The sequence below is a fragment of the Cryptomeria japonica genome, chromosome 4 (genome assembly GCF_030272615.1).
Source record: "Cryptomeria japonica chromosome 4, Sugi_1.0, whole genome shotgun sequence".
Taxonomy (NCBI): domain Eukaryota; kingdom Viridiplantae; phylum Streptophyta; class Pinopsida; order Cupressales; family Cupressaceae; genus Cryptomeria; species Cryptomeria japonica.
In genome coordinates, this window is record NC_081408.1 from 415,080,963 (window position 1) to 415,105,910 (window position 24,948).

The 24,948-nt window shown below is 37.1% G+C and overlaps 1 protein-coding gene across 1 annotated transcript; it reads right to left on the reverse strand.

Moving 5' to 3' along the window:
* Nucleotides 1–17,981: 17,981 nt before the first annotated feature.
* On the reverse strand, nucleotides 17,982–21,326 carry LOC131030880 (O-fucosyltransferase 20). The gene is made up of 5 exons (XM_057961828.2): nucleotides 20,214–21,326; nucleotides 19,856–20,114; nucleotides 19,443–19,726; nucleotides 19,090–19,348; nucleotides 17,982–19,000 (listed from the first exon to the last, which is right to left on the reverse strand). Exons 1-5 carry the CDS (start codon nucleotides 20,747–20,749, stop codon nucleotides 18,758–18,760), a joined length of 1,581 nt encoding a protein of 526 aa, XP_057817811.2. The 5' UTR covers nucleotides 20,750–21,326; the 3' UTR covers nucleotides 17,982–18,757.
* Nucleotides 21,327–24,948: the final 3,622 nt, after the last annotated feature.

Sequence of the window (24,948 nt, forward strand, 5' to 3'; positions counted from 1 at the left end):
TTATTCAGGTTATGTTACTCAGCCCCATCTGGGAAAGACTGACTATTGGAGGAGGCAGTTGGATGATTTGATTGCTGTAGTATGGAGACCATATAGGGGTCTAGAGTTGTGGGACGATTGGAGAGCTGAAAGGAAGGACATCTTCATGACTCGACCTCTCATTGGCAGATTGGTGTCTATTATTGAGTAATTTGTAGTATCTAGGGTGACGAGACAATATGGGAGACCGCAAAGTATATCCTAGGAGTTCACAGCCTATGCTCGATATGGAGAGGAGGAGAGACAGGGATGGGCATCGAGATTGTCATATACACTGAGCATGCAGGAGTTAGCAGTTTTACAGCCGCAGAGATGGGATTACTTAGAGGATGTTGCACATGTGAGAGCATTGCCCTAGTATAGAGATTGGTTTCAGAGACATCCTTTTCCTCGGTTTACAGATCCTAGAGAGCATGCACCTCGTATAGAGGAGCTTGATGATGATGCACCAGCATAGGTATAGGTACTAGGTCAGGTACAGGGATGAGAGCAGGTACAGCGACAGAGAGCGGATGTACCTAGGCGGGCATGAGGTGATCCTGGTGCTATTAGCAACAGGGTACTAGCAGGAGTTAGATAGCGATAGAGAGGGGAGGGTGGATCCTTAGGAGCTATTGGGGTTGAGGCTGGCGGTTCTAGGGCAGCAGAGGTTGGAGGTGAGGAGGAGAGAGTGGCTCCTAGGCAGGTTAGGTAGTGGAGAGATGAGAAGGGAGATGGAGAGGGAGATGCTGGGAGAGAGTAGGGAGTACTAGACATAGTATGATCTTTGAGATCGAGGTTGACAGGTTTGTAGTCACAATTGATAGTAGCGCAAACGCAGCTTGCAGAGTGAGACTAACAGCTTGCATAGGTCAGAGCAGAGTGTGATGCTCTTCAGCGAGAGGCTTTGCATCAGACGAGTTGTACAACCTATTATGTCACAGCTTATAGTGTAGCAGTCCCAGTAGCGTAGCAGGTTGTTCTGTATTCTCAGTATATGGCTCGATCTGAGGGAGCTAGGGCACCCAGATAGGACATCGGTCAACAGGCACCACCACCTCCACCCAATGATGAGGGAGAGGCAGAGAGCTAGATTTGTTATATCTCCTAGATTTTGTTATATATCCCATTTTTGTAGCCTATATGATTCTTTCTCCGATGAGACATTGTATATGACAATTGATATCATTTGTACTCTGAGACACTGAGATTATGACGAGATATACGAGCTCTTGATTTGATTTCATCGTAATTGTGTTGATTGATTATGAGATGTCTTTCTATATGATTTATTCTATATGTATGCATATCTTTTCAGTATGGATGTATGTAATGCAGATGAATATGGATGTTTTTTTTTTTTGTTTCTTATATGCAAATAAATGATGAAAATGAGTAACTAGTGTATACACCTAAAAATGGTCTAAAGATAATTAATTAAATAAGCAATTATTTAATTAATCCTCCTCCCTAATTTAATTGAATTCATTAGCAATTTGATTAAATTCTCCCTTTCATCTACTTATTAATAAATCTAAGGATTTATTCAGTAAGTTCATTCCATAGTCCCCTTTGATTAATTAATTTAAATTAATTAATCTTCCCCCCATTTCAATCATTTCTTCTAATCCCCTAATTAATTAAAACAAATCAATTTATGAGTTGTTGAGAATTGATAAGTCTTTTCCTATTATTTGAATTTTTAAAATTCAAATTACCCACATGCCTCCTAACTTCTAACCACCTGACCTAACCATCCCTCTAACCTAGCCCATTCCAGCTAACCTTGGGTTTGCCTAACCCTATCCTATCTTGCACATTCTAACCTCCTTATCCTAACCTCTTATGGTGTGGATATTCTTCCCTTGAGACACATGGCACTTTGGCCACATGTCTCCTCCCTTAGACACTTGCCCTCTCATGAGCAAGGCTCCTTGACACTTGTCACCACAGATATGACAAGTGTCCCTTCCTCCAACCTCTTCTTCAACCTCCTCCAATTTCACCCTTGATATCTTTAGACTCAATCTTGACCATTGATTCCTGCCACCTCACCCCTGGCCTTGGAAATCCTATAAATATTCCCCATTTTGGAGCACAAAGGATCCCATCTCATTATCAATTTAGGCATTGTTACTATAGACATATCATTTGAGCATTGTTATTATAGGCAATTGCATCTTAGATTTAGCTTAATTTGATCATTTTATAGCATAATTGTTGAATCGTGTAGCTTAATCAATATATTTTCTAGCTTAATTGCATCATCATCATAGCTTAATCATGCATATATTTAGCTTAATTAATCTCCTAGATCAATCTATTATAATCAATCTCATCTTTGCATATCATTGTCATTTCAAATCCTCCATCTAGGTGTAGTCAAGTCATTGAGATTGCTTATCCAGATCTGAGAGCAAATCCATACTCGCATCTCTTAGGAGGCGGTAGGTCACTTTGTCATGGTTCATCTTTCATTTGCTTCTTATTTTCTAACCATGCTTGTAATGATCTATTGAGTGTTTGTGTTGCAGTTGCAGGTATCACATTTCAGAGGCACGACAACTAGTAATGCAAATGTTTAGTTTTTTTTTTAGTGCAATAATATGAATGTTAATAAATATATGAAATGCATGGATCTATATAAGATGCTCATGTATGCAGCTAACATCTCAATACACAAGTACCCGATCAAAGAAATGATGATGAAAAAGATACCACTTAGCTAAGAATTCATGATTGCTTCAGACTCTCATTCAAAAGATAAAGAGATCATTGTTATCACACCGAAATCACTTTAAATGCATGAAATTTAGAATGAATGCAACTTAAACTTACTCACTGGATTTGGTATGCTTAATTTTCATCACTGAGCATTTTACAAACACAACAGGCAAAATAGAGTTCCTTTCTTTCATATGCAATATTAATTATCTTATCCGCAATGACCCTTTTTTCGTTCATATCCTTGGAAAGATTACGCATGCATCCGGATTGCACATTAAAGAAATCCCCTCGAGTAGACAAATAAATGACTCCAACCTACCTATAGCATACAAATAAGCAGAGTCGAGGTATGTGTGGCGATTTCACCTTGATGTGAAGGCACTTATCACAGACACCCAACTTATTAGATGTTTCCAGATCATTGAAATCATTCCTACAAGCAGAAAATAAAGAAAAGTATTATGCCCCCAATCCTTGCTCCTCTTAGTCAAAATAAAGTTCCTTGGGTTACTTAGAGGGAAAAATAATCGAAAACTAATGTAAAAGATAGCACACAAAAAAAATTTCAATCATATCTCAAACAGTTTAGAGATTGTTTTCAGTAGTCTTGTTTTGCTTGTTTACTCAATGATAAAACTCTTCAGTAGTTAGGAGATAAGTGACTGACTCAGAATGGATGACCCGGTACTACCAATAAAAAGATGACTTGGTTGATACTTCTTAGGACATTTAGATTGAACAGTCGATTACCCTAAGACTAGGACATTGATCGGTTTCAAGCCATGAGGGTTCCAAAAGAACCAGATATCACAAAAGCGACTAAAAAATATGTACAAGCGAAAGAAACGATGCAGGAAAGCGGGAATGAAAACGGGAAATGCCAAATTTGCATTGATAGATGGAGCACTTGAGTACAAGAGGCATCTATTTACCAGGTTTTCACCTGCTTGGCAAAGATCCTTTCTTCTTCTTTTTTACCAAGGTGCCTGTTTACTAGGTTTTCACCAAGGCATTTGATTTTTTATTTTTTTAAATTTATTTATAGGTTGCTGGAGTAGAGAATACTAAGTGAAGAATCTATTCAAGTGGATGGTGTTGATCGGTTCACAGAGCTATTCTCCTTCCGATGTTGAGAGTTGATAGGCACAAGAGCCAAAGACTGCAATAACGATGTAGGGACCCAACTAGTTGGGTTCAAACTTCCCTTTGTTGTCTCAAAATTGTTGATTTTTAGGATTTTATGTCAAAACAAGGTCACCAACCTGAAATTCTCTTTGTCGAACTTTCTTGTTATAACCTCTAGACATTCTCTTTTGCTAGGCTCTCAAATAATCAAACGCCACTTGTCGATGTTCATCCAGCAACTCGAGTTCTTGCAATCTAGATATTCTGTAGTCTTCATTAGTAACAAGGCCTTGCAAATAAACTCTCAAAGAAGGTATTTCCACCTCAACGGGCAAGACTTCTTCGGACCCATACACCAAAGAAAAAGGTGTAGCCCCAGTCGGTGTTCTGATACTTGTTCTATAAGCCCATAGTGCAAGATTGAGCTGCAGATGCCAATCCTTTCCAGATTTGTTTATTGTTCTGTGTAAGATAGTCAGCATATTTTTGTTAGATGCTTCAGCTTTTCCATTACCTTGAGGGTAGTATATGGATGACCAGTGTTGTTTGATTTTGAATTTTTCACAGAGCTCATCTAGAACTTTGTTTTTGAATTTCCCTCCATTGTTAGTCACAAGTGAAGAAGGTATCCCATACCTGCAGATGATATAGTTAAGGATGAACAAAGCTGCTTGTTTACCAGTTGCTTTGATCAACAGAATTGCTTCAACCCACTTATTGAAGTACTCAGTGGCAGTTACAATAAACTTGTGTTCGTTAGATGATGCAAGATATATTTGGCCAATAAGGTCAAACGCCCATTGTTGAAAAGGCCAATGTGTGATGAAAGGTATGAGATCCCTTGTTGGAGCATGTATGAGGTTCCCATGTAGTTGATACTTCTCACAAGTTTTAGCAAATTTTATAGCATCTTTCTCCATATCTGGCTAGGAGTAGCTAGCCCTTAGCAGTTTTCGAGCTAAAGTTAGACCGTTTGAATGAGATCAACAAATATCTTCACGAACTTCGGATAATGCATGTTGGGACTCTTCAGTTTCTAGAAACCTAAGCAAATTACTATCCAAACCTCACCTATATAAATTATTAACGATGATGATATACTGTGAAGCGTTTCGGATTAGGTTCCTTTTCTCATTACGGGTAAGATTAACAAGAATAATTTGGTCACGCAAGTAAGAGTAAATATGGCTATAGTGAGATGAATAATGCCCAATGATAGAACAGACCATCTGGGACTCAAGGGAATCATAAGTAGGATAATGTAATTCTTCCACCAAGAATTCAAAGCAGAACTCAGATCCTTGTAGCTGTGGTATAGACGCCAAGGTAGCCATAGCATCTGTTGCTCTGTTTGCTGATATGGGAATCTGTTGAAATGATGCAAAGGTAAAGTATTTCTTGATATCATCAACCATTCTCTTATAAGGCATCATTTTCTCATCCCGAATCTGATATATATCATTGATTTGGTTGATAATCAGCTGAGAGTCTCCATAGATGTGTAACTCAACAACCTTCCATTCGATAGCCAGCTTGATCCCATTTAGTAAAGCTTAATATTCTGCAATATTGTTTGTGCATGGAAAGAGAATTTTTTAAGCCTTTGGGATTGAATATCTTTGAGGAGTGATAAAAAATATTCCAACACCAGAACCATGTTGAGTGAAAGACCCATCAATGAACATTTTTCATGATCGCTGAGTAAGGTGCATGATGGATTCATCTGGAAATTCTATGTGCAAAGGTTGATTGTCTTCAAGTGGAGCATCAACAAGTTGATCTGCAATGACATGTCCTTTGATAGTTTTACGTTATATATATTCAATATCAAATTCCGTAAGAACCATGACCCATTTAGCCAATCTTCTTGTAAGTGTTGCTTTGCTGAGAAGGTATTTGAGCGGATCAATCTTAGCCACCAGCTTAATAGAATGTGCTACCATGTAGTGTGTTAATTTCTATGATGCAAAGACTAATGCCAAACAAGTTTTTTCTATGTTAGTATAGTTCATCTCATAAGACACCACGGTTCTACTGATATAATATATACCTCTTTCCTTTTTATTCTCATCCTGAAGTATCCCCAATGATGTATATGTAGTTGATATGTAGAGAATCAATGGTTTACCTTGAATTGGTGGCATTAATATAGGTGGATTAGAAAGATATTCCTTGATTTTCTTTAGGTATTGTTCACAATCTTCATCCTAGTTGTATTTAACTCCTTTTCATAATGCCTTTGTGAATGGTTGAGCCTGATCTGCTAGCTGAGAAATATAGCATCTTATTGATTGGAGGCATCCTTGTAAAATTCTCATTTGACTGACATTATTTGGAGGTGGCATTTCCATGATAGCCTTAACTTTTTTTGGATCCACTTCAATTCCTTTCGCTGAAACAATATATCCTAGGAGCTTACCTGAAGTAACCCCAAATGCACATTTCTTGGGATTTAATCTAAGTTTGAATTTTTCCATCCTGTCTAATATTGGACCTAGTTCTGATAGATGTGTTGATATTTTCATGGATTTAACTAGAGTGTCATCAACATAATCCTCCATGTTTTTGTGCATCATATCATGATAAATTATTGTTACAACTCTTTGATAAGTATCGTCTGCATTCTTTAAACCAAAGGGCATTACATTCTAGCAGAAGGTTCCCCATGCACAGGTGAATGTTGTTTTCTCTTGATCCTCAGGTGCAATTTTGATCTAATTGTATCCTGAAAAACCATCCATTAAAGAGTACATTTCATAGCTAGCAGTCATGACCACGATCATGTCTATGTTGGGTAGTGGAAAATCATCCTTCAAACAAGATTTGTTTAAATCTTTGAAATCAGTGCAAACACAGATTGATTTGTTAGGTTTAGAAACAAGTACAATATTAGATATCCATTCGGCATAATCAATTCCTCTAATGAATCAAGCTTTTAGTAATTTTCTAGCTTGGCCTTAACAAGTAATGCAACATGAGGATGCATTTTTTGGAGTTTTTTCTTAACAGGTTTAACTCCGGGAGTGATAGAAAGATGGTGCATTATGAGGTCTGGGTCCAGACCCGACATATCAACATATGTCCATGCAAAATTGATCTTCTTTTCCATGAAGAAATCAACAAATTCTTTTAGTTCTTCGACTGACAAAGATTGAGCTACATGTATGGTGTGCTGAGCTTCTTTTGTTCCAATGTTTACTGGTTGTGTAGGTTCAATTAGCACTGATGATCGCTCTTGAAATTTATCAAGCAAAATGTCAAGTATCTCACCTTCAGGCACCTCAGAGAGGTTTTCATTGTTAGGTACGTCCTTTATTTTTACTATTTTTTATTCTGACACCGCCACAGTGTGGTTTTCGCCATCAAAACTCTTATTTTTCTTTTTTTTCTTTTTTTTTGTGACTAAGATACTTGACATTTGCTATTGTCATGTTCTCACTTTGTTCACTGGTGGAAGAGTCCATTGGTTCAACTACATTAAGATAGCAGGCTAATGTATAGTCATTGGCAAAGGTAGGTATATTCAAAGGTTGATCTTGGAGAGTACAGTCAATTAGCTCAGGATGTACCAGGGATAAATATTTAGTAGGTTCAAGGGAATTCACGGTATTGTCATCACAACCTCGGACCGACAAGTCGAGTTCCAAAAGACTACCTTGCGTAAGTGTCTTGAGACCAGGAAGAGTTAGAACACGATTATCAAAGTTTATGTTAGTATTTAGGGGATCTAACCCAACAGACCTACCACTAGCATCATCCTCTACTTCAGACTGGACTACATATCGTGGTTTGACAATAACAAGGTAGAGTCTCGACATTCATGACATAGTAGCCATAGTTTGGTGTCGAATAGGTATTGTCATAAATAGAGCTTATGTCAGAGTGATCAGAGTCATAAGATGAAGTCTCTGACTCTTCTTCAAATGGCTTAGTGAAAGTATGTATAGTATCAATATCTGCATCTTTGATGTTGCAAGTTCCTTCGTGATTTGGTTCAATGATCACTTGTATTTGACATACCTATTGACATAACCTTGATGACTCTGTTAATCTTTGACATCTTTTCCATTCAACTTCCTCTGGACTAATGATTGGCCCTACTTCTATAGCCTCCAATTCTTCTTTTGTAGTTCCATACCTGATTGGATCTATCTCGTTAAAGGCATATATAGTAGGTGAATAATTTTCTTGTGTTCTTTCTTCTTTCATCTGTTGTTCATAGTCTTCTTGTCTTTTTAGTTTGATTTCCTCTATTTCCTTTTGCAGCTTCAAACGTATTATCTATTTTGCTTCATCTATGATATCAATAGGTTCTTTAGGAGCATCTTCAGTAGATGTATCTGAGAGAGGATTTGGACCCCATTCATACTCATTCGAGTCAGTTTCTGAATTATCTATTTGCATTCTACCTGTGTATGTAACCGGAATTTTCAATGGTGCAAACAACTATTTAATTCCTTCAATTTCTTCTCTCATATCTTCAGGGATTTCTACTCCTTGCAGTGTCACTGCTGATACAACTGGAACTTGATTACTAGTTGCTTCTTCTCTCTTGATTGCCAAATCTTCTTGTTCATTTTTCGTACTCTTCCTGAGTTTGCTGAGTATTTACTTCCTGTGATGTTGAAGGTAGTATCTTTTTTCTCCACTTAGACTGATGATGAGAAGTATGTTTTTTATTTGATGACTCTCCTAGACTGTATCCAAGTCCAGCTTTATCATTTGTAGACTTAGTTTGTAGCTTAATAGGCTCAACAATACCTTCTTGACACTTGCCTAGAGGACCGGTACCTGAATATCCCATGTGTTGAATCATCTTATAGCCTGGATCATATTGTTCAGGGGAAATCTCGCAGTGGTGTACTTCTTTGTTTTCACTTTCTTCTTTGAAAAGCCATTTGAGAACAACATCCTCTTCTATTTTATCTACAAGGGAAGTAGAGGACTGTACAAAAATACCATCATAAATGACTTTTGGAGTTGAAGTTTGTGGCTTCATAGCCTCTGATGGTTTTCCAGACTGTCTTGGCGATGGAGGAAGAGACATTAGTGAAATTACAGGTTCTATCTTGTATCCATCCATGCCGGTATCTGTGATTTTCAATTTCTTTTCTAAATCTTTCATCAAAGTTTCTGAACTTTCAGCTACAGAGGCTGCTCTGTTATGAGGAACAAAGATATTAGTACATTGTTTTAATGCACTACAGATGTAGCTTTTATCAGTAGGAATATTGACTTCAACTCCATTATAAGGAAATTTCAAGCACTAATGATAGGTAGATGGCATTGCTTGCATTTCGTGAATCCATGGCCTGCCCAGCAAGATGTTGTATGAAAGAGGGAGGTCAAGCACCTGGAAAATAACATCTCTCTCCATAGGTCCTACCTTGATCGGTAATAGTACCAAACCTTTAGAGGTTCTTTCTTCTTCATCATAAGCTTTGATTGTTATTTTGTTTGCTGGATCAATGACATTTTCAATAAAATCCCAACTGTGTCAGTAGATTGTAGGTACAAATATTCAACCCAGTGCCTCCATCTATCAAAACACGTTTGACTCGGTGTTTATGGATCATAGCTTCGATGTGTAATGGTTGATTATGTGGGTGATTCAGTGAATTGTCATCTTCTTCAGAGAAGGTGAGGTAATGAGGCGAAGTCAGGTGACCCACCATAGATTGAAACTGATCTAGATCTAAGTCTTTTGGGACATTAGTAGTGAGCAAAGCTTTGTCCAAGATCTCTCTATGAGTAGAAGAGATCTTAAGCAGTTCAAAAATGGAGATTTGAGCGGTAGTTTGTTTCAATTGTTTGACAATGCTATAACCAAGAGAGGATGATGAAGCCAGCTGCTTAGATTTAGTTGTGATCATATTTGGTTGTCTATTTAAAGAAGTCGGTAGGCTTTATGTTGCTTGATCAAGAGTTGAGGAACTAGCTCCTTTGAGAGTAACCTTCTTTTGAGCGCGGCTCACAGCATTTGCAATTTGTGTTTTATTCTGTTTATCTTTGATTATGATCACATTGTAATACTCAGATTGGAAAGATTCAACCATGTTGATCACATTGTCATTGTTAGTGTAGGTGTAATTGACTTTGACACCTCCCTTGGATTTTGAGGAATCACCTTGTTCATGAGAAGGCAAGGGATATTTAAAAGCTTTGTGATCAGCATTAGTCGTGTGATTTCCAACAACAATTTTTCTAGCATCGATGAGGTCTTGGATCTCATGTTTGAGTTTCATGCAATTGTTTTTTGTATGACCCTTGTTTCGATGGTATTCGCAGTATTTGTTTTCCCTCCACCATTTGGGTTTAACTTCTGGATCATATGGTATAGAGTTGTCTGGCAATGTAATCAGATCATTTGCCAATAAAGTTTTAAGAGCTGATTCATATAATTCTTTCAGAGGAGTGAAATCATGTTTAGGCTTTGAAAGCCAAGGTTTTTCTCTAAACCACTCTTTTGATTTCTTTGGAGGATTTTCTATCACAGATTCAGCTACTTTGAGTGCTTGTGTGCTGCTAGCCAGATTAAATATTGTGGGTTTTGATTTTTTTTTAACAATGTCTACTACTCCATCATTAACAACGTTTCTGTTGTTATCTTTGTCATATTTCCAATATTTGTTCTTTTATTTGGAACTAGAGCCTTGTTGTGTTTCTTTCCAAAGTGATATATCTCCTTTCTTTATAAGCACATCTTCCATTCTGAGGGCACTATCTACCATTTTTTTGAATGAAGGGTGTACACTTGTATTTGGATATTGTATTTCAATTCAAGGATCAGGTTATTGACAAAGATATCCATCTTCTCAGAATCTGGAATAGGTCGTGAATATCTAGAGAACATCTTTCTCCAACATTGAAGAAAAGTGAGAAAAGGTTCTCCTATTTTCTGTTTGGTATTGCAAAGCTCGATCATAGTGACTGGATGACGAATATTATAGGAGTATTTCTAGAGAAATAATTCAACTAATTCCTCAAAAGTTTTAATTCCCATAGGTAAGGCTTGAAAACCATTCCATAGCTTGTCCTCCTAAACTCCTCAAGAAAAGGCGCATGTGATATGTTTTATCGTGCATGAACTCCATACATAAAGCACAAAATTCTCTGACATGGTCTTGAGGATCTGCATTACTGTCATATTTGTCAAACTTAGGAATCTCCACTCTTGAAGGAAATGGAGGCATGTAAAGATTTTTGGCAAACGGGAACGGGTAGATTGTGTCTAAAGAACACTGCTTTGATGATTTATCCTTGTTTTTAATTTATGTGATTTCAGTCTGTAACGATTGCAATTGTTTGTTTACTAGCACTGAGGGTGTATCTTCCTCTTTAGTGATAAGGGTTTCAAAATTATAATCAGTAGGAAGTTTAGCACCTTGTTTTGCTATCTCTAGAAAATAATCTTGTTTTTCTCTAGCCATGATAATCTTCATCATTTTTCGGAAATCTGTATCCTTTTGACAGCTATTTATAACAACTTTTGTAGGTTCAGAGGCTTCAGACTCGCTAGATGAGGAATCACTGTCATTAGCATGGGTACTGAGATTGTCATAAGTATTGTGTTTAGCAGCTTGTCTTTCTTGCCTTTCTCCAGACATGATGGGAGATAAGGGTTGATCAAAAATTGGCAAATTTGATGATGAAGGTTTATTAAAGGCAGGGTCCTCTACGAAGAATGGATTATCTTTTAATGAAAAGGATGATCCTTTACCTTTGGTATCTTCCTTGTGAGAATTTCTGGTTTGAGTAGGCATTTATAACTGATATGATCGAGGGCTAGATGTGATGCAGAAGTCAAGATCAAATTGAAGCTAGTTGTTCGTTTAATGTAGTGATTTGAGAGAAGTGACTAAGATTCAGCTTGGTTTCAGGAACGATCTATTTTGTATAAGACGTGATCTAAGTAACTTAGTTTGATTTAGTTTGATAAGTAGTTGATTGAACTAGGTGAAAGACAATCGACAAAATCGTGCAACACAATGGCAAGGGTACACTATCAAGATTGTTTATGCTCAGAATTATGATGACTAGTTTTATGCTCGATGTAGACTGATTAGGTAAGTTTGACTATTTTGTAAAAATGTGTAGATAGACAAGTTTCTGGATTGACAAAATCAGGAATTCGTACGACGGAGTTTTCAGACCCAGACGATAATTTAACAGTTCCCAGACGATTGAGACAGTTTCTCGTACGAGTTGCTGCCTAAACTCACACGATGGTGTGGTGACCTCCAAACGAAAATCTAATGAGTATGATGTTTATTCGTACGACAGTATGCTAGAGGACAAATGACAATTTTCAAGAAACAAAACGACAATTCTGTATACTCGGACGACAATTCTGACAAGGCCAGAAGATAAATTGACGGGACCAATTAAAACTTGTATGACAATAGGTATATAGCTAGACGACAATTTCATAGACTCGTATGATAGTGTATTGGACAAAGACGAGATTCTGACACAGACAGAGTTCTGAAGTGACATAGACCAAATTTTGACTAGGACCGAGTTTTGATGACTGACAGAGACTAGTTTTTGACACGAACAGAGTTTTGATCATTGAGATGTTGATGTTGTTGATGCTGTTGATTTGTTTTCTTTAGTTTCAGTATTTCAGTTTCAGTTTCAAGGATGAAAACACACAAGATGTATAATGATTTTCAATCACAGCACGCTAACCCTACGGAAGTTGGCTTAGAGAAGAAAACCTTTGCTTGCAGACTCGGGTACACACCCAATAGCTAATCAGAATACGACCACTGAGTCTCACGCAATGGATTCTCAATGTCGTATTAGCCGACTCTAAACGCTAATGGGGGCACGAAATGACAAGTATCTTGGGAGAGTTACTATCTCTTTTGCACAAAGATTATCCCCCTTTCAAAGGTGAATCGGGTAGCCTCTATCTTATAGTTCTTAGTCAGGAATTTCGTTCAAAATTGCCCCTTGAAGTCATGCAAGCATGATTGAGGCCTATAGCCCGACAAGGTACCGAAACAAGTTGTAGTCACATAAACGTGATTGAGACCACGAGGCCCTACAAAATGTCCGATATGAGGGATCTCAAAGAGAAAACTCAAATAATCTCGTCCTCTGAGACTTTAATCACTAGAGGCCTATTTATTATAGTGAGTTGGAATGCTCAGGTCCAACTGTACTCACTTAGGTCGTTCTCATAGGGTGATTACTTTTTCCCACTGTGACAAGCCCGCTAAAGCTACACAAATTTCAAATTTAGAAAAAGCTTCAAAGGTCTAGATTTCTGATTATTTGTGCAGACAAAAGCATACTCTCCTACCTCTTAGATTTTTCTTAAAACACAAAAGACAAATTTGTTCATTAACCAGATAGCAATTTAAGTGCCTAAAAATAAATTTAAAGAATACACGATGTTCACTTGAATCTCCTTAGGCAACCTGCAAAAACAATGAATCAGTAGTCATATTGTTTTTGTGCGACAATCATATTCTTCAACAAGCGTTCTGCAAAAAACTGATTAGGTTGTCAAAATTTCTCAGGCAGACAGACAACAAGCCAAGGTTAGCATTAGTACCATCAAAATTCAATAAGAAAAACCCCAAAATTGCAGTCTATTTTAATACAAAAAACCAGAATACCGTACGAGTATTCTCACTGAGTCGTACGATAATTCACGACGGACCTTACGATACCTACATTTTGTCGTTCGGGCCTCTGTGAAAACTCATACGAGTTTTTGCAGAAACTATACGGAAAAGATCCGAAAAATAAATCTGAAAAATAAAAGAAAGTTAATCTGCGAGGATGAAAGATGTAGTCTTCTGCCCCACGGTGGGTGCCAAAAATGTGTGTGAAAAGTGGAATAAGTATCTGCAAGTTGTAAGACACAACACTTCAATTAAGTCATTGCATGCATGGTTAGATAGATATAATCATGAATATAAAAACCATAACAAATCGACCTATTGCCTTCTAAAAGATGTGAGTATAGACTTTCTCTCAGATTTATCTAAGCAATACTAGTGACTAGACTACACCAAGACGAAGGATTTAATCTATATGAGCACAAGAATAAGCTAAATGTATGCAAGATTAAGCTAGATGAATGAATATTAAGCTAAATGAATTCAAGCAATCATAATTAAACTAAATATGCAAAAACATAAACTAAGATGCAATAATCTCAAAGCACAATATCTTCAATGACTCTAGAGCAAAAACTGCATAATAACAATAAATCTCCAGGGTGTTTTGAATTAGAGATGAAGGTTGAATTTATAGAGACTCAAAAGAAAGACCAACGATCAAGATCAATTAGTAGTGAGTGGTTGAGATTATTCAAGAAAAAACACATTTAGGATAATTGAAATAATTGAGAGATCAGATTCAGTTAATCTTCATATAGATTCCAATTATAGTTTGATTGAATGCATTCAGATTATAAGTCTAAGTCTGCATTAGAGATTAAATTTAGTTGATTCCATGCACTTGAGATAAAAATAAGATGATTCCATGCACTTTTCTTTAATTTGCTCAAGATTTTAATTTAGAAAAAGCCTTTTCAATGCAATTGAACTTATTTTCTCAAAAGCTTTGAGTCGTAATTTTAGAGAAAATAATTAATTCAATTTAATTGTTTTTCTGATTTTCCAAGTTATTTCAATTTTAGAAAAAGAAATATCTTAAGTTTGATTTCTTTTCTCAATTTAATTATTTTCTTTTGTTTTCAATTTAACTCTTTCTTTTGTAGATTAATTCCTCTTTTTGTGATAAATCTCATTTTGTAAATTAATTCTCTTTTTTTGTGATTAAATGGCAAATTTGTTTATTAATTAAATATGCTAGGATATTTAATTAAATAAATTGGATAATTGATCAAAATGATTTACTTGGAATGATTTAATTAATTATTCGTTTAATGTTGAGTGATTTATTTGCCATTTAACATTAATGATTGAGAATTAATTAATTAGGTACTCAAGGTTGATTTAATTGCCTTTGGTTAGGACCTTGGTGATGTTGTCGAGATTAGGGGCCCATGGTTTAGGTGACCATTTTTAGGGTATTACAGATACTAGGTGAATACCCTCAAGATGAAGTTGCTAAAAGAACTAAAAATTGATTTGCCAAACTCTTTAGGTTATGAGATTTGACTATATGCATGAGTTTTAAAATGAATCTTTTAAAAAGAATTATTTATATATAATTAATGCCTCATTTAGACTATCTCCAACTAATCTAACACTAATGAACAATCAAGCGAGCTACGGTTGGCAATCAACAAGAGACTACACAAAGCTATACATAAGCAAGAAAATCATGATGCACAAAGGGAAATTATTAAAAAAAACCATATAAATGGAAGAGTATAGATGAGTATATATAGACTACCGTATGGTACTTGGAGGGCTTTTCATTTTTAAAGCACATATTGGGCCCTTTTATAGTCCAAATTTTAGAGAAATTGAAGCCCAATTAAGCAATTTATTACAAAATTAAGGAAAGTAGTCATTATATGACAACAAAGAAAACAAGGATAACACACATGTAAAGACATAAAAGAGCCACTAGGATATAACAAATCAACATAATGGAAAATCACGATATCTAACACATGGACTGTGTGAGTAAAAAATGTGCACAAAATAAAGATGATTGAAATATTAAATTAACAATTGAAAGCAAACACAAAATTCCATCAAACACTCAAGATAAGAACGTTATAGAAATGAAATTGGCAATAACAAATGAAATAAACCAAATGCAAACCAAAATATGGCCCGCTTTGATAGTTCTTTGATTCGATTCAATGTGTGCTCGTGGCGTTGCAGATGCTCAATTTTGCTCCATGATGATTGATGCAAAGATGCGGTTGATGAAAATGGTGTGCAAGATGAGTAATGATTTTGACATTACGACGGTATGATTATGAAAAAGTGGATGATTTTCTTAGAAATGGGAAGGTTTAGATAGAAATGGATTGGAGATGCGAGGAGGTTGAAAATGAGACACTTGTCCTCGCAAGACTCAAAATGCCATATGGAATGAGATTCCACACTTGTCCTCGGCTCAACCAAAAATGGGACACATGTCTTGGAAGGGAATCCACTTTGGGCAATAACTACCCAAAATTAGATATTTTTCAATGTTTGGAAAATAGGGAATATGCACACACATGTGAGGGGGGTTTATGATGAATAAGATAAGATTGGCTAGATGGATAGGGTTAGTTAGAACCCAAGGGTTAGGACAGGGTTTGGGTTAGAAGGTGGTTTAGGTTAGGAGACATGTGACTAAATTAATTAATTTAGAATTAATCAATTTAAGAAATTAGAAGAAAATGATGACATGAATTAGATAAAATAAATAAATTATTTTATTTAATAGAAGAAATGTGTAAAAGGGGATTAATTAATTAACAAGGTTAATCAATTAATTAGCTAGGGACATGACATTATTAATTAAATTAATTTTAGCCAAAAGGAATGGGATGCCATATTTATTAAATAATATGAATTATTTAATTAACACAAGTGATTAATGGATTTAAATTTGATTAAATTAATTAGTCAAATTTAAGTGTCTACATGGATTAATAACATACTTTTTGTCATTTGATAAAATTCACGTGGAAGGACGAAAAATTCAAACCACTTATTTTTGGGAAGATAGATCTATGAATATTCAATCCCTTAGAAAAATTAAGGAAACTAGAAATTAGAAGTGTAAATAGAGGCTAAAAATTAGAAGGCTAATAAGAAGATAAAAATGACAATAAGGGTTGTTAGAGAACAACCCATGAAGGAGGATGGGCTAGGACAATGATATAAGTGCTAATGATGACAAATGAAACCTAGAAATTTTGTTATTAGGACCCACAATCACCCTTGGATAAAGATGATAGTTGGTTGACCAAATAATAGCCAGAAATTGGTGCTTACTGAGAGCCATTTGAGGCTAAAGATGCTAGCTAATCCAATAGAAGTTGAAAACTAAAACTAGCACTTGGTAGGAGCCACTTGTGTTTGTCAATGATAGTTGACCTAAAAGAAACTAAATAATGTTGAATTCATGAATATTTATAAGGTAACCACACAATTGAATAGAGAGGTTTGGCTAGTTGAAATTGATTGAATAGTTGGTAATCATCGATATCAAAGGATAAGGATCAAAGATATGAAGGAGTGGAGGTGAATGATGTAGGATACGTAACCCCTTAATCTAAATACAAAAAGAACAAAGTGAAGAGATCCATTCAACATAAGGGAAAATGGTTAAGTGGCAAAGAAGAAAGAGGAGAGCTACATGATAGTATGGTGTGGGTTAACACTTGGGGAGGTTAGGTCAATTGGATGAGAGAGACAATAGATTAGAGCACATGTTAGAGGTTGAGATCATTTGCCTTATAAAGGCATGGATGTATGAACTAAGAGTGTTGTGTAGTTATAAGTTATTGGATGTATTTGGTTGTTTCAAGGTTGATATTAATGAGCTTGGAAATGTTTTTTCTATGAGCTATTTTTGAGGTAGTTCAAGATTTAGATTCTATATGTGCTCAATTGATTCTTCTTTTATCTCTTCAAATATAGATTTTTGAATTAAAGTTCATCCTCAAATATACCACCATAGCATGCAATTTGGAATGATGCATGCTTTAGTTAGCTCACAACCAATGAGAATGGTAATAAGATTTTGTATTTAAATTTTATAATTTTTCACACTTGTAGATCTAAATTTAAGAAGTGAATGGTATATTTAGAGTTAAGACATTGATTACTAAAGATAAATCTTTTTGATATTAAAAGCAGCCAAAACAAGGGGGCTGACCCAGGTACAGAAAAAAGAAAAACAGTGGCAAGCCAACTTTCAGCAGAGAAGCAGCAAAATCACAGCCCCCTAAAGATAAATGTTGATAAGATTAAAATAAAATAATATTATTTGTCTCCTCCTATGCAAAATATACCAGCCTGCAGACATGTAAAAGAAAAAGACATTAAACATATGATTTTCACCATCTCACCCCAAGCCATAATGTTACGATGGGGAAGGTTACCTGTAAAACTATTGTGAGCATATTATGTACTCCCTTCCACATTAGTTTGCTAAGTGAATTAGGCAAATAAAAAAGAAAATGGAATTCCATATATGTTTCTCATAAATTTATGCTTCCTTTGCAGTTCGAAAATAATCCAACATACATTAGTTGCCTACGAGCCAAATGCCTTAATTAATGAGCAAGGGAGCATACTTTTGCAATGCTGCTGATATTAGTATTAGTCTAATATGGGAAAGCACTTTATTGAGTAGTGCGGTTCCTCGCAGGCCACTTCAATTGGCTATAAAATCAGACCTCTTTTACGAAGAGATTTGTTTGTTTCACCAGGTAGAGTCATATCAATATGGGTGGGGAAGAATTGTTTCAGAATGTTTTTTTCTGACTAAGCATCACTCTGATTACTGCATCAATTTCAGTGAATGATTAACCGCACTAGAGAAAAGTGAGTTAGTCAGTAGAAATTGCATGATACGATCTCCATGTCCTTTTCATTTGTCTTCTCATGATTTAATGGACGTGCACCACAATTGTTAATGTTTTGTGCAACTTCTCAGGGTTATTGTATAGCATCATGTCTTGCCTTTGTTTGCCAGTTCGCCATGGCTTCTCTGCAAACCAAATTACAGCCAAGTTGGCTTCCCTCATCGGCTATGCTGTGCTGAATATGTCTTCTTCTTCGCAAGATGTCTTTTCCACTGTCAGGGTGGAGAAAATTGATTGCCCTAATGTGGACTGTGGAGCATGTCTCTTAGTGATTGCCCTGTAGATCTTTGGAGTTCATTGAAACTCTTTGATAGAGTTTGAGCTTCAGGAAAAAATGAATCAAGAAATGGAAAACATTTATGGGAGGGAAGCTGCAGTGCTGGATTGAGATGTGCACATGCACTCTGGGACTGGATAAGCTATAATATCACGCCCTGGCTTATCTGTTCTGAATTCTGGCTGCCCAAGTGACTGGTTATGTAGGTTCCCAATGATGGTATTGAAATCTTGTTCAGTCAGTGTTTTGTCAAGAAAAAATGGAAGCATCTTTCGTTTGTTGGGTGTTATGTGCTTTCGGTGACCTCCATATGCCCTGTGACCCTGTTTCAGAATTACACAATTTTTAGTCACATAATCAAAACAGCAAGACTTTAAACAAGGAGGTCTGTGAATGCAGGACAAAATTTTACCTGAATGGCATGGCCCATGTTTCCCCCATGAGAAGGCATGAAAACATCGCTGTTTAGAGACACAATGTAGTCTACTGCAGCAAGAACGGATTCCTTTTTATTGAATGAATCCAGCTCCCCTGGCAATGCAAGGCTTCGCTTGTTGTAAAAATTAGGGAATTCTTTCGTCAGAGGCTCCAGAGCTTTGATCCCTCCCAGGGGTTCTCCTCCTGCCCAGTATATGTGCGCATTGCTTGGTGCTCCAAGGGCTTTGAGAAGTCTGGAATGTTATTAAAGCCATCAGAGATAAGTCACAAATCATTAATCATAAAAGCCTCCATTGGGTAAAAGATGATATGAACATGGACAATCACCTGGCAACTTCCATGGCATTGAGAGGACAAAGCCCCTCAAGCTTGCGTTCATGGTAGCTCAAATTCGAGCGAGCTGTCAGAAGACTTGGCCGGTTTTTCCTCTCCTGCTGAACAATCGCATCATACTCAGAGCTCAAACCGGGGAGGCATCCTGTTCGCACCCACACATCCTTCTCAAGCCTCAGATGCAGGGCAACATACGGCCCCTGCTTCCACATTCTCTGTGCAAGCTTGGCTCCAAGTTCCCGAATAGGCTGTGCAAATCTCAGGGCATGGAATGCAACCTGTTCATTGGACAACAACGATTGTATTCATTATGTTAAAGATTCGTTAGGGCTCAGGCTTCCCATTCAATAATATCGTTTAAGTCATAAGCTTCACAAGAATATATTTGGGGAAAAGAAAAAGATTACCTTGCAACGGAGCTTCTGGAGATCAGAAGGAAGATCCTTAGAGAGCCTGGAGTCGAGTCCACGAAGAAGCAGAACGCCTTCTCTGTTCAAACGCCTCATGTACCGCGATCGAATCCAGGCGGGGGTCGCGTTCATAGGCGTCCTGCTCTCCTCCAGAGGCCTCTTCATCACATGAGTTGAAGGCAGGGACGAAACAATTCTCAACTCATCCTTGAGAGTTTGCTTCAGGTGCTCCACATCAAATATGTCACTAAATTCACTGCAAGTGCAATTAACCAACACCATTTTAAATTTCTCATTTCCTTCCAAGCGCCTAATCTCGTCTCTAAAGAAACAAATTCCCAATGGTAATAATTACCTGTCATCTCCCCAGATTTGATTGACCTGCAAAATGGGGACAACCAGAGTGGCTTCAAGAATACGAGCGATGACGATTGCATCCACAATCTGATTGCGTTGCTGATTCAATCCGCCGGACACCACCACCATCAAATACCTACGCCGCCGACTGACGACCACAAGCGATTCCGCCTCAAACTGTTTGCTGAATTCCAAACACGGCCGGTATCCCAAATTATCCGGCTGCTTCCAAAAGCTTTGCTCTTCCTCCGTCAAATTGGTAGCCAGAGCATGCGCCGGAAGGAAACCCAGCGTAGATGCATTCTCTGGCACTACCACACCGCTGTCACTCCCACACCACATGCAGAGGATGAGGTAAATGCACACACATCCACAAATCCCCGCCGCCCAAAAGCTTGGATTCTTGGCAAGGCTGATGCGCCACACCTTCTCCTTCTGCTTGTGCACCTTCCTGGGTGACAAAAGCGATGCAGGCACTGTGTGTATCATGTCCGCAGGGATTGAAATGTAGGACATCTTCGTTTGCCTCACCATTTTCCCACTTCTGGAGACGAGTATTTACTCAAATCTGCTATTCAATCCCCAGAACTCAATCCTTGACAATGGCTGCTACTGGTTATAGAAGCAGAGACAGAGGCCTGGTATTCAATACTCAATCCTTGAAAATGGAGGCCACTGGATATATATGTAGAGACAGGGGCCTCGTATTCAATCCTCAAAAACACAATCTTTGGCAATGGAGGCCACTGGGTATTTAAGCAGATGCCTGGTTTCAATCCTCAGAACTCAATCCTTGACAATGGAGACCACTGGTTATTATGCAGAGACAGAGGCCTGCTACTCAATCCTCAAATACTCAACCCTTGGCAATGGCGGATGTAGAGACAGAGGCCTGATATTCGTTCAATCCTCAATACCCAATCCTTGACAATGGAGGCCACTGGGTATATATGCAGGCAGAGTGAGAAGCCCTGGTATTCAATCCTCAAATCTCAATCTTTGACAATGGAGGCAACTGGGTATATAAGGTTGGGGCAAAAAACAAGTGGGTACATAGGTTACAGACAATGGCGATAATCCCACATACTTATTGGTCAAGAAACTGCTAAAAAACGGAGGAGTCCGATCTCTTTCACCGCGTGAGGAAATAATAGTGCCCGCCCGCGGAGGGAAAGGCTACGCGACACGCAGCATTCCCGTTTGACCCTACCTAGTTATTATTATCTAATTCATATTCAAAATAACGTGGCATTGAGAATAAATAATAAATACGCTTAATTGGACATCCGGGATACAACTATTACCAGGGCAGAGGTTACAGTTGACCAATACCATATGACAGCCTGTCATTCGGGGTGACAGGCTGTCACGCGCCGTGTCAGCCTGTCATTCGTCTGTACGGCCGCTAAATACAGCTGGCAGGAACATCGGAAATATAGATTGTCCCTCATAATACGCGCAGCGCCCCCTGTTAAAAGAATTTAATAATGAATAAATTGTAATAAAGGCTATTTTTCATGGCGTGGAAAATGAGTTGGAGATAAAGGACTGAAAAAAAAAAGAAAAAGTTGGAGATAAAGGAATAATTTTTTTGTATGGACCTCATATATTTATATTATTATTATCTTATTTCTTTCCCCAAACGTAAAGAGAATCATTACCAAATTTCAAAGGATCTATAGCTTCCAATGGTTGACTTCCTTATGATGTTAATGACAATTAGGTTGTACCTAGAACCAATCATTTATCAATTTTTAACAAATTAGATGCTTTAAAAAAATGAAATAACAACAAAAATTAATGTATAGGAGTATCCATTTATTATTCTAAATTTAATTTAGGTGAACTACTAAGAAATTGTATAAAATGGGGGATAGTAGTTACAACTATGTGGCAACCACCATGATAAAGATACAAGATTTTATTTTTTAAATTGGAAGTAGGTATTTACATGTTTATTGTTGGTGTGGGGGAAAATCTAATTTATTAGAATGCTTACAAGCAAGTACAATAATAGAGAATAATAGGGTTGTGGGTTAAATAATATAGAATATTAGGGTCGTGAGTTATTATTTTTTAATATTAAATGTTAAAGTGTGGAAATTAAATAATAGATTATGAAATTAGTTAAAGAGGAATTTAGATATTTATACAATAATAATGGTGTATTTGGATAGATGGTCATGGGATGATAAGTCACATAGAGCACATGGCGTGTCATGTTACATCAATCATCTAGTCATGATGATGAGGCTTTATAGCACTTATCACTAACTACAAGTTTTGACATAGGACTGTTAGTGACAATATATATGAAAAAGGCGATAAATCATACAATAAAGTAAATGTAATCAAGAGATAAGAATGTAATCATTTAAAGTAATAGAAATAGTAAATACATCATATAATTACTGTGTGAAAATCTAGATATAGAAATAAAAATAGTTATAGAAATAATAAGCATGTTAAGCACATGTGGGTTAGTGATAGCATCAAGGAAGGCAGGGTTACCCCTAGTTTAAACTATGGGGCCTTCATTGGGCAAAAACACATGTTAGTATATCCCCAATCCCCCAATGTGGTATACATAGTGGTAGAGGTTGCACAAAAGGTCCCTAATGGAAGTAGGTAAGAAAGGGTAATGTGTGGGGGAAGGCATGAGGCCCTAATGTATAAAGATGGCCAGGTAATCTAGGTATGTAATGTTAAGGAGGGGAACACATGGCGCATTGAATATAAATGTGTATGAATGGTATGCAAGGAGGAAGACATGATGCTCCCAGTGTGAAGGTATGTCAATGAAAGCACATTGTATAAGGGGAAGCCATGATGCCCCTAATGGATATTAATTGTCATGCCATTTTCAGACCATTTAATAAATAATATTATCTTTAATATAAATTTGATTTGTGATAGTTGAATGTAACTTACTTTTGATTGCCATGTGTAAATGATAAATTAGTGTATGTATGTATGTATGTACATGTGTGTGTGTGTGTGTGTGTGTGTGTGTGTGTGTGTAAATATGTATATACATATACATATACATGTGTGTGTGTGTGTGTGACTTGTGAATGATTCTCCTATTTTGGTTTGTGTATGAGGTTTGTCCTTAGGGAGAGAGAGTATCATGGGGAAGATGAGGTCACATTAACATAACACCAAGGATAGCAATTTGCCCCATGTACAAATATTTTGTCTAGTTTATTTATATGATTTAAGTTGTAGTGACTATGCTCTTTGGTCATGTTTAAATGGGCAACACATTTCTATAATCTTCTTTACAAAACACTAAAGAGCAGATTCCAGATATTTTCACTAAACCTTTGTCCAAGGAATCATTTGAGTACCTGAGAGACAGATTGGGAGTTTCTGCCCCTCTGATAGAGACTTGATTGATATAGCTTGGCATCAGTCCGACATACATTATCAGAGATACTATTCATTCTGGTACTGATGTGGGATTCTACTACTCAAGGGGAGTAGTCAGCTTTGCGATTCAGAGACTTATGTTTTTGCTTTGATATTTTTGTCAGATTTATGGCATTGATGTCAAAGGGGGAGTGATACTAATGTGAAAAAGAAAAAGAAAGTAAAAAAGAAAAAGAAAGGGGGAGTGATATTCAGAGCTATATGTGGGAGTTTGTTGGTTGTCTTCCACGGGGTGAGACTTGTTTGGCATTTCTTGGTACTTAGATGTTTTTCACATCTAGTGTTGCCATCAATGCCAAAGGGGGAGATTGTTGGCCATTTGGTGGAATTGATTATGTGTTGCATTGATGTTTTGTTATTGATGCCAATACTAACGGTTTGGATGCTTTACGGACACCCTTCTGATCCCAGTAGGTTGAGTGGTTTTTGGTTGACTTGGATCCGGCATGATTCGGTAGGCTCTGGTTTAATATAGTCTGATGGTGGAATTGACTTGTTCATGATACTTATACTCATATTTGGTCAGTTGGTTTTGGTTTGGAGATCGGATGCTATCCTGCTTGCTTAGAAGATTGGTTTCTGGTTCCAGCGAGGGTTTCACCGGCAAAGCTTCTGATAAAGATCTTTGATGAATTGCATAAGTGGTGTTGGTGCAACTTCTAATGGAGTTTCAGGATGTTGTTGGTGATCATGTTCGAGACTTGGTGGTTGGAGATCATTGTTGAAGCGTATGGACCTATACTTGGTCCCGATTGATCTAGGTTATGGACCGACTTTAATGTAAAGTGTGGATAGGACCTATTGATGTATCTTTGGGATGTCTTATGTTTTGATATTATTTGTTTGGTCTAAGGCCGACATGGTTTGTAATTATGTAACCGGTTTATTTTCTGGTGGCCGACCTGATTGTCTATGGTCAAGGGTTTATATATAGAGATGTAAGATCTTATTGTAGATCGACATGGTTATATGTAAGAGGTCATGGTCAAGGAATGTAATGTGCGAATAATGTAATATCATTCAGGCAGAGGAGTTGGTCGATCATTGGAGTTCGAATTAGGTTTATGTAAGAGGATTTAGTCCTCTAGTATTGAGCTTAACCAGAACTATACTCAGACATAGGAGATGCTATCTTGTGCAGTTCAATACTTCTTCGGATTGTAGTCTAGTTTTGTATGTAGTAAGTGAGACTCCTTTTGTGATGAGCAATGCGCTCTAGGTTGTTGTCCTTCCTGCAAGTGTAGGCCCCTCAATTGTAATTCGCATACTTACTGCAAAAGTATTATCTGACTGTGGGTAGG